The sequence below is a fragment of the Saccopteryx bilineata genome, chromosome 11 (genome assembly GCF_036850765.1).
Source record: "Saccopteryx bilineata isolate mSacBil1 chromosome 11, mSacBil1_pri_phased_curated, whole genome shotgun sequence".
Classification (NCBI taxonomy): domain Eukaryota; kingdom Metazoa; phylum Chordata; class Mammalia; order Chiroptera; family Emballonuridae; genus Saccopteryx; species Saccopteryx bilineata.
In genome coordinates this window covers 66,797,185-66,811,526 of record NC_089500.1, presented here as the reverse complement: position 1 = coordinate 66,811,526, position 14,342 = coordinate 66,797,185, and the positions used below count along the sequence as shown (strand labels likewise).

The window sequence follows — 14,342 nt, the reverse complement described above, 5'->3', positions numbered from 1 at the left end:
CACCGTGTACACAGCAGAGCAGCCCACAGCCATGCCAGTCCAGATGTGGTCGATAAAGAGGAAAGTTCAGTGTGTTCTGTGGCTCGCTAAATTCGAATCCATGACCAAAGTGCAACTTGAATATCAGCACGTTTATAACGAAGCGCCACCAGATAGGAATAACATTACTCGGTGGGATCAGCAGTTGAAGGAAACCGGCAGTTTGGTGGAGAAACCCCGTTCTGGTAGGCCATCAGTCAGTGACGAGTCTGTAGAGGCTATTCGGGATAGCTACCTAAGGAGCCCTAAAAAATCTGTGTGTGAGCCCACATCAAACTGCACTGAATAGGTATGAAACTGGGAGGGTTTTCCTTTTATTTGGTGCAGACTTCACATTTCTATCGTTTTTTGTTGCTTTCCTGTGACTGGTCAAAAGTACACCATGATTTTATGGACACACTGTATTATATGAGCTGAACTTTTGAATTACATAAAATCATTAGGGAGCTGTTACATAAACGTGCGTTCTTTTGCTCCATTCTGGATTAAGCTGGGTTATGGCATTATAAAAAGTAGCCATACAGCCTGACTTGAGAAGGTGGAGTGGCGGAGGTGCCAGCATTAAGACCCCGAGGTCACTGGCTTGAGCGTGGGACCACTAACATGATCCTATCCATGATCACTGGCTTGAGCAAGGGGTCATTGGCTCAGCTACAGCATGCCGATCAGGGCACATATGAGAAGCAATCAATGAACTAATGATGCAACCATGAGTTGATGCTTCTCATCTCTTTCCCTTCCTCTCTCTCCCTCTCTCTTGCTCTCACTAAAAAACAAAAGCAAAATCAAACAAAACAGCCATACAAGAGTTTATTCAGAGTATATTTAAAACTGTCCTGAGGACTCACAAGGAATTGATTTTCTTGAGATCTCAGTACCAGGAATAGTTTTGTCTGCTCTAACTTATTTTACATACACAGCTCCATATGCTTTCTTTCTTCCTGTGGTCCACAAAAGTAGTTCTGAGCCTTAAAGTGTACAAAATCTTCTAGTTTTTCTATTCTGGAAATCTCACTGCAAGTTTATTTCCCCAATCATATAATGTTATTGATACCACTCATTATTTTGTTTTGCTAATATCACCATTTTGCCCCCTATTCATGTGGTTTTCATGAACTACCTTCAAATCAATGAAAAAAGGGAGAAATAAAACCCAAACTAATGTTGATAATTCATTCTTGGCTGAAAAAATAAGGTTTTGGTCACTATTTGGTTACCAACTCATAAAAGAATCAAATTCAGCTCCAGAGATATTGTCACTTACCTGATCTTTCACACACTCCACAGTGGCCCTACGCAGAGGTGTGATGTTGTAGGCCATAGTTTGTGCATTTTGGCCCAGGACACACAATTGAAATTTGACACACTCCCCTTTCTGCAGGCAATCCCCTTTGTTGGCCATTCCAACTATGCCAAATGGATAGACCTCACCTTTCATATCCCCTGAAAGAAGAAAAAGGTACAAAGACTAAAAGCTAGTATTTCCCAATAGCCCTCTGCTGATGATTCTAATAAATTTGCACGTTACTAAAAAATGTATTACAGTCCATAAAAATATTTTTTTTTACACCTGAGACATTCTACTTAAAATTTTCAATGAGATCTTAAATGCTAAACACTATAATGAAAGCAGCTGTACCTCAATATTACCTTAATGGCTAATGAATAGTTTTCAATAACATTTATGAAATTAAAAATAACACTATCACTCACAATCTTATTACCGAAATATCTGGGCTTTTAAAAGCACTATGTGTTGCTAATATGACCCACTGGACCATATTCTTTCAAGTGCACAATATGGGCCAACAGGTCAAAAATATTTCTGCCTGACCAGGCGGTGGCGCAGTGGATAAAGCGTCGGACTGGGATGCAGAGGACCCAGGTTCGAGACCCCGAGGTCGCCAGCTTGAGCGCGGGCTCATCTGGTTTGAGCAAAAGCCCACCAGCTTGAACCCAAGGTCGCTGGCTCCAGCAAGGGAGCAGCCTATTCGGTCTGCTGAAGGCCGCCGGTCAAGGCACATATGAGAAAGCAATCAATGAACAACTAAGGTGTTGCAGCGCGCAATGAAAAACTAATGATTGATACTTCTCATCTCTCTCCGCCGTTCCTGTCTGTCTGTCCCTGTCTATCCCTCAGTAAAAAAATAAATAAATAAAATAAAATAATTAAAAAAAAAAATTCTGACCCACACCCAACTGGCATTAAACAACAAGCCAGGCACAGGCAAAGACAATGAAAATACATTTCTTTGCTATTCCACCTCCTTTCACTGTTCTGATTTTGACTTTCTCAAACCAAAAGACCCTTTTCTCCTAAATTAGGTTCAGCACACTTCTTCTTAAAGAGCTAGGCTGTAAATATTTTAGGCTTATAAGTCATCCTGTCTCTGCCACAACTACTCACCCTTAGCTCTCATAGTCAGAAAGCAACCAAAGACAGTAAGAGTGGACAAAAGCAGGTATACAGTTGTTTGTATGGAAAATACAGTAATAAGTAAATCAACAAACTCTGTTTTTGTGTACTCACAACTGGAAACCTACTTTTGCCCACCCTGTATGTAAACGAGTAGTCTTGGCTGTGTTAAAAAAAAACAAAACCAAAAAAACAACAACAAAAACCAAACAACTTGTAAAAATAAGCTGCTATCTATGCTGAGCTCTGCCATAGAGTAAAAAGTTAGCTGGAGATCAGTACCGGCTATGGATAAAAACTGGGCCAAAGAGTACAGCTGCTTATCAATTCACCTAGATGGGAAACCCACTGATCCAGGTAGAGAAAAGGAGAAAAAAGGCAACTGAAAGCAGAAGTTTCAGAACTGCAAATCCATTTAACCATTCTCTTGATTTTAGGGGTAACTAGAGGCTTTCTTTTCAAACATACAGGAACCACCAACTTTGAGATTCTTCCAGTAGATCAAATCATGCGGAAAGATAAGGAACAGCTGGTCTGATATAGTGGTGTTAACAGTAACTACCATATATTAAATATTTATACTGATTTATATTTAATCTTTATAAAACCCGCTAAGGTTGAAGATATTACCCTCATCTAAGATGAAGAAACTGAACTAGTAAAGATTTAAGTAATCTGTCCGAAGTTATACAGCTAGAAGTGGAAGGCTGGTTTCAGCTCTAGGTCTCCCTGACTCTGAGGCTCATAGTCTTATACTGTTACAGTTGTAGTTCTAAATAAATAAAGAGATGTTCTCACCACCAAGTGGTAAAATGTGACCTGTCTAGTCCCAGAAAGCTCTAGGCTTACAGATTCCAAAAAAATTCCTTTCCACAAAATCCTCGCTCTGTGTCCTATAGCCAGCGTTGACGAGTAAGTGGATGGATGGGTTGGGAATATGAAAGGCAGTAAAAGCAGCACCGAGAGGAGGGAAAAGGGTGAGTTCGCAGTATCTCATGAGTTAAAGTTAGTTGCCCATAACCCCAAGGCCCTTTTAGAGGTATGGTGTCATCATGGCATTGGTTTAAAATACTGGTTTACTATAAAATTAACCCCTATCTGTGGAAGTGTATGTGGTGGGGTACTGGTTCTATGTAAAGCAGAAATTCCTAAGAGCCTAATGAGGTAAAGGAACATGTTATAGAAGATTCATTTCTTTCTGTCAAATGACCTACTCCTCCCCACTCTATGTTCTCTCTGACCCCTAGAAACAAGAGATATTGTCTCTGAGCCAAGCTATCATCTTTGGTTAAAATTTCAAACCCTCTCATCAACCTGATTATTAGTTATTTTGCTATACTAATTATCCATTGTTCCCTACTATCATTTCTACTGCAAACTTATTTTCTGTATAAAGTTGGTCTTTTGGGTGGTAAAGCTGGTGGTGGTGAGGGGCGGCACCAGAACTTTGGGAGTTATTGAAGATGGGAAGAAGAAAATAAAAAATACAGGGAATGTTGCCCTAGAGACAATTTGTAGAATCCCCATGGAACCCCAGCTAGTAAGGAACAGATATAGTGAACTTTTACAGGAAGCAAATGTGTTTATAGAATTGAATGAATACTAGGAAAATCTGTTAATACTAATACTAGGAAAATCTGTTAATACTGATGCTGATCTCATTTTCAAGGAATATAAAAATAAAAACCAAGCATGGGGAAGAAAGTCACTTTTTCTTAACTCTGTTTTTAAGGCATTGGAAAACAACTGCAACAAGACCCGTATTTAAAAATCTTCAAAGTGCTCGTCTGCAGTAAGGGAAATTTCCAACAACCCGACAGGGCTGCTCTTACCTTCGTCCACGATCTCAATCATTCCTTGGTACTCAGTTTGTGTTGGATCAACACTCCTCAAGGGGCGAATGACTTTACCAGAGTAGATGGTGGGATCAGCTTCTTCAGTAATGCCATTCACTACAAAACAAAAGTGTATTCACCTCACTCAACAATTGTATTTAAATTGTCGCACAGAAAAAAAAGTAAAAATCATCAGAACAAATGTTAACAGAAGATTGGCTGCCTGCCTACTATTTACTTGTAAACTACTACTGAAATCAAGTTCATTTAAGGAATTAACAAGTTCTGTATTCACATTAAAACATGTCTTGCTCTCTCACCTCTTCCAACGTGACCAAATTTCATCTTTTTAGTGAGGCCTTCCCTGGTCTCTAAGATGGCAACCCTAATACTTACATACTTTCCTGATTTATTTAATCTTAATAACGTGTATTACTCTCTTTCTAAACATACTATATATACTGTATTTTAATCATCTCACTTGCCTGTATTCTCCACTAAAAAAATCAACTCAGCCTGACCTGTGGTGGCGCAGTGGATAAAGCATCGACCTGGAAGTGCTGAGGTCGCCGGTTCGAAACCCTGGGCTTGCCTGGTCAAGGCACATATGGGAGTTGATGCTTCCAGCTCCTCCCTCCCTTCTCTCCCCGTCTCTCCTCTCTCTCTCTCTTTCCCCCTGTCTCTCCCTCTGTCTCTCCTCTCTCTCTCTCTCCTCTCTCAAAAAAAAAAAAATGAATAAAAATAAAATAAAATAAAAAAATCAACTCAATGACGGCAAGCATTTGCTGGTTTCTTCACTGTCTGTGCCTACTGAATTGGAATGAGCTTTCCTGGCTGTCATTTCGCCAAGTCTCACCAAGAGAAAGAGTTATTTGGGAAGTTTAGATAAAAGCCAAAACTTAAGCTGCAGGTCTTTAAAAGGTTGGAGATGCTAAATAGCAATGATTTTAAGTTTCCATTATTTTTCACATTTAGATCAATTCTTCTCCAAAACAATCTTGTACAGCAGTGGTCCCCAACAATTTTTGGGCCACGGACCGGTTTAATGTCAGGAAATATTTTCACGGACCGGCCTTTAGGGTGGGACGAATAAATGTATCACGTGACCGAGACAAGCATCAAGAGTGAGTCTTAGCCCTGGCCAGTTGGCTCAGTGGTAGAGCATCGGCCTAGCGTGCAGGAGTCCCGGGTTCGATTCCCAGCCAGGGCACACAGGAGAAGCGCCCATCTGCTTTTCCACTCCTCCCCCTCTTCTTCCTCTCTGTCTCTCTCTTCCCCTCCTGCAGCCGAGGCTCCACTGGAGCAAAGTTGGCCCGGGCGCTGAGGATGGCTCTGTGGCCTCTGCCTCAGGTGCTAGAATGGCTCTGGTTGCAACAGAGCATCGCCCCCTGGTGGGCATGCTGGGTGGATCTCGGTCGGGCGCATGTAGGAGTCTGTCTGACTGCCTCTCCGTTTCCAGCTTCGGAAAAATAAAAAAAATTAAAAAATAAAAAATAAAAAGAGTGAGTCTTAGACGAATGTAACAGAGGGAATTTGGTCATTTTTTAAAAATAAAACATCGTTCAGACTTAAATATAAATAAAACGGAAATAATGTAAGTCATTTATTCTTTCTCTGCGGACCAGTACTGGTCCACGGCCCAGGGGTTGGGGACCACTGTTGTCGAGGAATGTTCCTTTCTTCAACCCCACGGCGATTCATAACTTGGGTGTTATTTTTCAAAAAGAGATACTGAATTGAAAATAAAGCAAGTAACCTAAAATATCTAGAATAGTGGTTCTCAACTTCAGTGTACATCAGAATTACCTGAAGGATTAAAGCAGACTGCCCATCAGTTTCAGGTCCAGGGTAGAGTCAAAGAACCTGTTTTGTTTTTGTTTTTATAAAGATTTTGTTCATTGATATTACAGAGAGGAGAGAAAGAAAGTGGGGGCGGGGAGCAGTAAGCATCAACTCGAAGTACTTGCTTCTTGAATCTGCCTTGACCAGGCAAGCTCGGGGTTTTGAACTGGTGACCTGAGCATTCCAAGTTGATGCTTTATCCACTGTGCCACCACAGGTCAGGCAAAAGACCTGAATTTTAAAAAAGTCGCGTCAGGTGCTAGTTTCTCGGCCTTTTGGCTAAGATCAAGTGTAAAAAGTGGCAGGTGATACTGCTGAACCTGAGGATCACACCTGGAGAACCACTGATCTAGAACAATTGGATTTTTGCTTCCTCTTCCACCCTATTATCCCTCATCTCTCACCCAAAATATAGACCGAATAAATTACCTGAGTGTGTTTTGTTGACTTTTTCTGCACTGACTTTGTTGCCTTTGCCTTTGGATAAGCTGTATTCGACCATGTCCCCCAGTTCCAAGCTATCGACATCACCAGAGAACTCACTGGGGGGAAAGGAAATTATATTTCAATAAGCAATGACAACAAACAACAATAGCAACAATTAGCCCTTCTTTCTTGTATAACAACATTCATGGCGTGCGGACCTAAGAAAGATTCTGTCTTAAGCACATTACATGTACTGACTCATTTAATTTTCAGATTCAATGGTACCCCATGAAGAGTTACCATTAGCCCTAACTTCTAGATATGAAACTAAGATACCAGGGGATTAATTCATTCCATAAAAGTTACATAGGTAATACGTGGCAGAGCCTGGAATTAAACTTGAACTGCCCACGCTCTTACTCACTATACTACCTTATAACACCAAATCAGGGTACAACTCTCTGGTAGCAACATATAAAACAGTATTCTTTCACTGAAGCAGGAAGGCTCCTATCCAATGTTCAATGCAGGTACAGGCCTTCCGATGAAATTTTTGGACACACATTATCAATATAAAGGTATATAATTAACTTCAAATTTCACCAATATGAAATTTGGGGATTAAAAAATCCATAACCACCCAATATGAAATGTTTTTGACTCCAAAACCAAAGAACGAAGTTCCCAAAAGGCATTCCTCACCTGTAATGAAAAAAGATTTCTTTATCATGATTGGCTGTTTCAATAAATCCAAAATTATCCTTCAGAGTTGCCACATAACCCAAGAGCCTCTTGGAGTTAGAATTACGACCTAAAAGTCGCACACAGGTTGCAACCTGCTGTCCAGGCCTCTGTTTGTCACTAATACTAAATTCAACCTGTGAAAAATAATGATGCTCATTAATACCATGTCATTTCCATACCAACCTCTGTCTCAAACCATGCTTTCCATTCCAAATATCCTTTGTAAATACTTTTAACAGAATAGATTTTCACCACATTTAACACTTCTATGTCTCAGTCCACTTTTCACAAAGGATCAAGGTTTGTTCTCTAGAATGTATTTCCTATAAATTCTTAATTTCTCTAAAGGAGAGCTATCAGAAAACCAGACATACTAAGTATGAGAAAAATGACCAGCAGTGTAAAATCACTGGTGTGATTTTATTTTGATAATGTTTCAGTGGCAGTTTTAACCTTCTTCTCATTAATTTTACCTAAGCTAATTGATTTAGGCGTATCTTACCTAATTTTTAAATACTGGCTCCTCAGAGTGCTTAATAAAGAGCTTGCTAAACTGTTCTAGTTAGATAAGCTACTTTTAAACTGAAAGATTTTCATACAGTAAATCTGTGAGCACATAAAATTTTAAGCAAAACTTGATGAAATTTAAAGAAACCAGTTTGCAGAAGTGATGATTAAGAAGCCAGCCTTTGACCCTTCCTCTCTCAAATAAGCAGAATTATCTTGCCTTATCCCCTATTTGAGGAGAAGTAGATCCATCCACATCCTTGGCTTGAAAAGCAATAGTCAATTTCACCCCACAGTCATCATATGCAATAATACCATCCTCAGCCTCCTAAAGAAAAAGATAAAATATAATGAAAAGAATCAAGAACAAAAAAGGAATATAAAAGCAGCTATAGTTCTTATCCATCTTTGAGCTAATAAATTAGTACCGCTGTAGAAATTTCCTAATCCAGGATTCCCTATAATAGATTTTTCACAAATAAAAGGCAGTCTTGCCTTAAGCCAGAACTGACTTAATTTGCTTTTATAAGGTTCTTTAGTCTTAACCTAATTTTTGCTGTTGAGGCAAACCTTACTGAAAATCTGTAACATCCCCATTCCATACTTCTCATAGCCAGTCAGAAAACAACCTGGAAATTCTGTATCACCTATTTTGAATCTCACAGAGCACTCAGTGTTTTGTATGTTAATCAATATATTTACCAATGCATGAGAATTTTATTTGGTACAGGATCCAGCATAGTTCATTCAGAGCATTTGATATCAATGTTTTCACAGTAACAATGAAATCATGATAAGACACCAGAAGTGATGCCAAGGCTCTGACTTTGGTTCAGTGAAGAGTGATGCTGTCAGTTAATTCAGGTCTGGTTTCAATGGCATCCACTCTTTGCCAGTTAACCAACGTCACAATCTCAGCGTTCGTTTTTGCCCTACCTCTCTTTACCCATTAACCTCAATATCCAGCCAACATCAGACAATACAGTATACAACAAGTATATTAAATAGAGATCAGACGATCCCTGCTCACAAAGAGCCCAGTCTAGTAGAGCAGACAGATTTGGAAACAGGTAAGTGTAATACACTGTGATAAGCTCAATGACAGAAAAACTTACTAGGACCTAGTACTGGCCTAAAAAAGAAACTAGAAGTCAAGAAAAGTCTCACACAAAGGCTGTCTTGATCAAGCCAGTTTTGCCAGAGACATGGGAAGCCGGGCATCCCAAGAACTAAAAGCCATTAAACCTAAGCCCCATTAAATTTTAATTTTATTTATTTTTTACAGAGACAGAGAGTGAGTCAGAGAGAGGGATAGACAGGACAGATGGACAGGAACGGAGAGATGAGAAGCATCAATCATTAGTTTTTCATTGCGCATTGCAACACCTTAGTTGTTCATTGATTGCTTTCTCATATGTGCCTTGACCATGGGCCTTCAGCAGACTGAGTAACCCCTTGCTCGAGCCAGAGACCTTGGGTTCAAGCTGGTGGGCTCTTGCTCAAACCAGACGAGCCCGCGCTCAAGCTGGCGACCTCGGGGTCTTGAACCTGGGTCCTCAGCATCCCAGTCCGACATTCTATCCACTACACCACCGCCTGGTCAGGCAGCCCCACTAAATTTTATTATTATTAATAGCACCATCTGCCTGCCACGTGTGAAATTCCTGCTATGGACTATGCTCTGTGAAGGTTTTTTAAAACAAAACAGGACACAATCATTTTTTAAAGTTCAAAACCTGAACTTTAAAGTTCAGAGGTGAAGGGACTTCCCAAGCTACGTAATTAGTATTAAGCTAGATACTGTCCCAGCTCCTCTGGCTCCTAAGTAGTTATTTCTAAAATTACATTACTTTCCAGTATCTCATGTACTTTCTCTTGTCTACAACCACAATCTGTCCCTAGTTCAAGGACTACCTAAACTATAAAATAATTTCCTATCAAGCCTCTTCCATCTTTCATCTTTCTCCACCCTCTTCTGTGGGGTTCATGCTATTGTCATGATCTTCCTGAACTGCACACCTGGAACCATTTTCCAACAGAACTCTTTTTCTGAGTACAGAACAAGTCTAACCTTTTCAATCTGTATTCCGATTTTTCATCCTTATTTCTGCTCCTCATCCCTGCCAGAGAAAAAGTACACAGCTTCCTGTCACTTAGTTCTGAAGAAACCCTAGCCTTTTCTCCTCTGTACCTGTACTCTGTGAGCAATGCCTTTCTTCATTTATTTCATACAGCTACTAAATGGCAATGCCAATCTGAATCCCAGATTCTGCCAGTTGAGAATTTCATCAGGGTAAAACTGACCTTTTAATGGCAACATTTTATATTCATATGAATTACTTGTTTCTATACAAGTCTCAGATTATTTATTTGACAGCAGAAGCCCTCTTAGACATCTTTATATTTCCTCTTCAGTGGATTTTTCAATAAATAAAGTTCAAATATGTGAACTGCATCTATCCAAATTTGAAAAGTTAAAATTGCCTGGAAGAAAGTACTACCATTTTAGGCGCTCAGTTCCCAGCAGGGCGTTATTTAGGACGTCTGGCAGTATCTGGAGAAACCTGGCTGTCACACCGGGGGAGACGAGAGATACTGGCCTCTAGTGGGTTAGGGCCAAATGCTGCTAACTGCACAGAACACACTGCACAGAATAGCCCCACCCCAACAAAGAATTATCCAGCCTCAAATATCCATAATGCTGAGATTCAAAAACCTTGATTTAGGTTACTTCACTGTTAATATTACAGAGAATCCTAAAAGAGATAACACTCCATTTTTGTGTGGACAGTGTATGCCTTCAAGCAGAAGAGGAAATAAAGAGCTACAGAAATCATTCTGACCAGGTAAAACTTACCTTTTCCTTGCCTTTGTTTGGGCTAGTGGTTTTAGGATTGGAAAAAGTGGCTTCTTTTTCTACAGTGCCCAAAAAGCGATGATCTGAGTGGGAATGGAACGAAACCGTGCCCTTGGGAAGTTTTTTAATCCTAATAGCATGATTTCTCTGGGCAGAGAGCATATCCTAGAAATGATAAATAAAAGTAACTTGAACTGAAAAAGCAAGCATTAAGAAACGCCCCTTACTTTTCTCAGAACCTACTCACAGGAACCACAGTAAACTCTACTTCATCTGCAATGTGGAGCTGGTTCCCATCCAGAATCTCACTGTAGTGGAAGAACATACGAGCATCCCGGTCCACACACTTGATGAATCCAAAACCATCTCTCATGGCAGCAATTACACCCTGAAACCCAAATGATATTTTCACTGGCTGTGAAAGCTTTCAAAACAACAACATTCAAGTATGCAAACAAAATCAAGTTAAATTCATTAGGAATTCTCTGTATTAATGACCCAAATTCTGTATCCATATTGTAATTTTTCCATTTAAATACAAACTCATTAATTTTAGTAAAGCAAACTTCTAAGCAACTGAGGCTTGCCAGATGCTACTCTCCTTGGCCGACACACACTAGAGGAAGTTGTACTGGAATGCAAACATACGTATACAGTGTATTCCATTTAAATCTCAATTCTTTGAATTCAGTAGTATTATGTTTTTTTTTACCAGATGAGGAAATAAAGGCTGAGAGAGGTTAAACAAATTGTCCAAAGCACATAACAAGTGGCAGAAACCAGGATTACATACAAAGTCCAAGCTTAATGAAATGTAACTTATAGAAATCAAAATCAACTGAAGGCAACTCTGGGTCTATTACTCAAAAATTTTGTGAGTGTAGGCACAGGAACCACTTAAGGTCTAACTCTGAAGACTAACACGAAGGAAATACTTTCCTCATTTTTTCCCTTCTCAGATGTGAGGGCATTACATCCAGAATAAATGGCACATGGCAGGCACTCAAACACTGAAGCACAATTATTATGTACCTACTGATGATTCATACAATACATATTAAATTATTTTATCAATTTTTTTAATTTTTATTTTATTTATTCATTTTAGAGAGAAGAGAGAGGGGGAGAGAGGAGAGAGAGACAGGGGGAGGAGCTGGAAGCATCAACTCCTATATGTGCCTTGACCAGGCAAGCCCAGGGTTTCGAACCGGCGACCTCAGCATTTCCAGGTCGACGCTTTATCCACTGCGCCACCACAGATCAGGCTTTTATAATCAATTTTGAAGACAGCCTAAATATTGACATTTAAAGCCATGCTAAGTCCTGAGGGTAGCCAAGTTACTCAACAATGTATTTCACACTATAAAGCAAAACAGATTTATTGCCTGAGAAACTTTTTTTTTTTACTTTACAAAGACAGAGAGAGTCAGAGAGAGGGATAGACAGGGACAGATGGACAGGAACGGAGAGATGAGAAGCATCAATCATTAGTTTTTCGTTGCGTGTTGCAACATCTTAGTTGTTCATTGATTGCTTTCTCATATGTGCCTTGACTGTGAGCCTTCAGCAGACCGAGTAACCCCTTGCTCAAGCCAGAGACCTTGGGTCCAAGCTGGCGAGCTTTGCTCAAACCAGATGAGCCCGCGCTCAAGCTGGCGACCTCGGGGTCTCGAACCTGGGTCCTCAGCATCCCAGCCCTACGCTCTATCCTCTGCGCCACCGCCTGGTCAGGCTGAGAAACCTTTTTTAAAATCACACATTTAGATCTCCAGATTTTTAGTTAAAAGCACATTGCAAGTGTAAAACAACATCAGTTCTCTAAAGGCAGAGATTTAAAAAAAAGTCTCGCCCTGGCAGGATAGCCTCGTTGGTTAGGGCATGATCCGGAAGCGCAGAGGTTGCTAGTTTCATCCCCAGTCAGGGGACATACAGGAACATATCGATGTGTGTCCGTCCCCCCCCCATATCTGTCTCCTCCCCTTCCTCTCTCACTAAAATCAACAGAAATTAAAAATATTAAAAACAATAAAAAAATTTTAATGTCTCAAGAAACTTAAATTTTCATTACACATATCCAATTCCACTGAGATACAAAAAACCACCTAATATTGTCAAATCTAGTGTTTACAAAATATCTTACAAAAGGTTTGGGAAAATCTACTTTCTAAATGATGGGCTTGAATCTTCTCAGTCTTCCTATTTAAGGGCCAGATAATCACTGACTCTCAAAAGACCTTAGAAGTTACCCTGTCCAAATTTCCATTCTAAAAGCTTTTCACATCTATTTCAAGATAAGTGGAGGAGCTAGATATCAAACCTAGACTGATTCACACTTGTGTTAGTTACCTTAACAGGTAACTGCGTAATATCATTAACTTCAAGAATTTCAATATATTTACCAACTTGAATACAGCATCACTGCATCACTCCCCCTCCTTTATTGGATACTTATCTAATAACAGCCAACATTTACCATTTCTCTGGCTTCATTAGTGAACTGAAATGTATTTGATAGAACTTCTATATTGGTTGCTCGTTCCAATTTGTCACGTCGGTCTGTTGAAATATTAAACCTAACATGGTCGCCTTCCAACAGGGTCACCTTGGATTTTGTATCTTTGTCTCCAAAGGGAAGTTCTTTAGAAATCACAAAGTCAACTTTAATGCGTCCTGGCAATGGGTCATTCTGATGAGAAGGAAAAACTATTTTAGCTGGAGATTTCCCATCCTTCCTAGTTCTAAGTCAAACAAGAAGAACACACAGCAAACCCATGTTATTTATATAATAGACAGTTCTCTAAAGGGAAAAAAGGGGTTGACAACAGCAAATCTACTTTGAAAGGTTTGTGTTGTATGGTCACATAATACAACCATAAAATCACAACACCGCAGTTAAGATCCTACATTATGATACTGAGAGGTTTTATTTAAGAAAAAACACTTTAGTCTTATGTTTCAAATTTCCAAAACGCTAACACCCTTGGTCTCATTTCCTCATTCCCCCACTAAAGACAACAAACTGGTGCTGGGACGGGAGGGATGGGAACAAATGTACACCCGAACTGGTGTTTTCCAATTTGACAAGTATTATATTTCTTTTGTCCCTTTTTCCTTATTGCCCAGTAAAAAATAAATACATAAATAAAAACCACAGTAATGGCTAAGTCAATCAGTGACTTCTCATATACTTTATACATATCAAGAAATATTTCATTACCATGTAATTACTTTAACTGAATGGAATTTGTTACTAATGAGGCAAAAAAGTCTCTCCAGAAAAAGACCATTTACCTGGTTTTTACTGGGTACTTTTGGGATAACTTTGGTTACAGTTCCTTCAAAATGTTCAATGCTGATATCTTCAAAAATGACGGTTCCTTGAGGCAATAGTCTGACATCTGTTGCAACTTCTTTACCCTAAATCAAATGAGAGTTGAGTAGATGTAATTTTAAGTATTTCCTAAAAATGGAATCCACTATTGATCTTAAAAGAAGGTCAAAGATGAAGTTAACTGTCTCACATTTCTCTCCTTGATTGTGAACTCCACGTCATCTCCAGGCTGTAAGGCCTCTAAGTCACCCTTAAATTCACTATAGTGAAAGAATATCTCTTTTACAACATCACCTCTTTCAATAAAGCCAAACGCCTCCTGAAGCCAAACAAAAACCAAAAAAT

At 39.5% G+C, this 14,342-nt stretch overlaps 1 protein-coding gene across 9 annotated transcripts in view; it reads right to left on the bottom strand.

The window, feature by feature from the left end:
• Nucleotides 1–14,342, bottom strand: part of CSDE1 (cold shock domain containing E1) — a 39,850-nt gene that overhangs the window by 3,088 nt on the left and 22,420 nt on the right. For all 9 annotated transcript variants that reach the window (XM_066247636.1, XM_066247629.1, XM_066247635.1 and 6 more), the window contains 10 exons: nt 14,188–14,316; nt 13,958–14,083; nt 13,140–13,352; nt 10,914–11,054; nt 10,667–10,831; nt 8,030–8,137; nt 7,261–7,436; nt 6,562–6,674; nt 4,288–4,407; nt 1,304–1,482 (listed from right to left, as the gene is read on the bottom strand). In XM_066247636.1, coding sequence (XP_066103733.1) covers nt 1,304–1,482; nt 4,288–4,407; nt 6,562–6,674; nt 7,261–7,436; nt 8,030–8,137; nt 10,667–10,831; nt 10,914–11,054; nt 13,140–13,352; nt 13,958–14,083; nt 14,188–14,316 — 1,470 coding nt within the window. The remainder of the gene's footprint in view (nt 1–1,303; nt 1,483–4,287; nt 4,408–6,561; nt 6,675–7,260; nt 7,437–8,029; nt 8,138–10,666; nt 10,832–10,913; nt 11,055–13,139; nt 13,353–13,957; nt 14,084–14,187; nt 14,317–14,342) is intronic.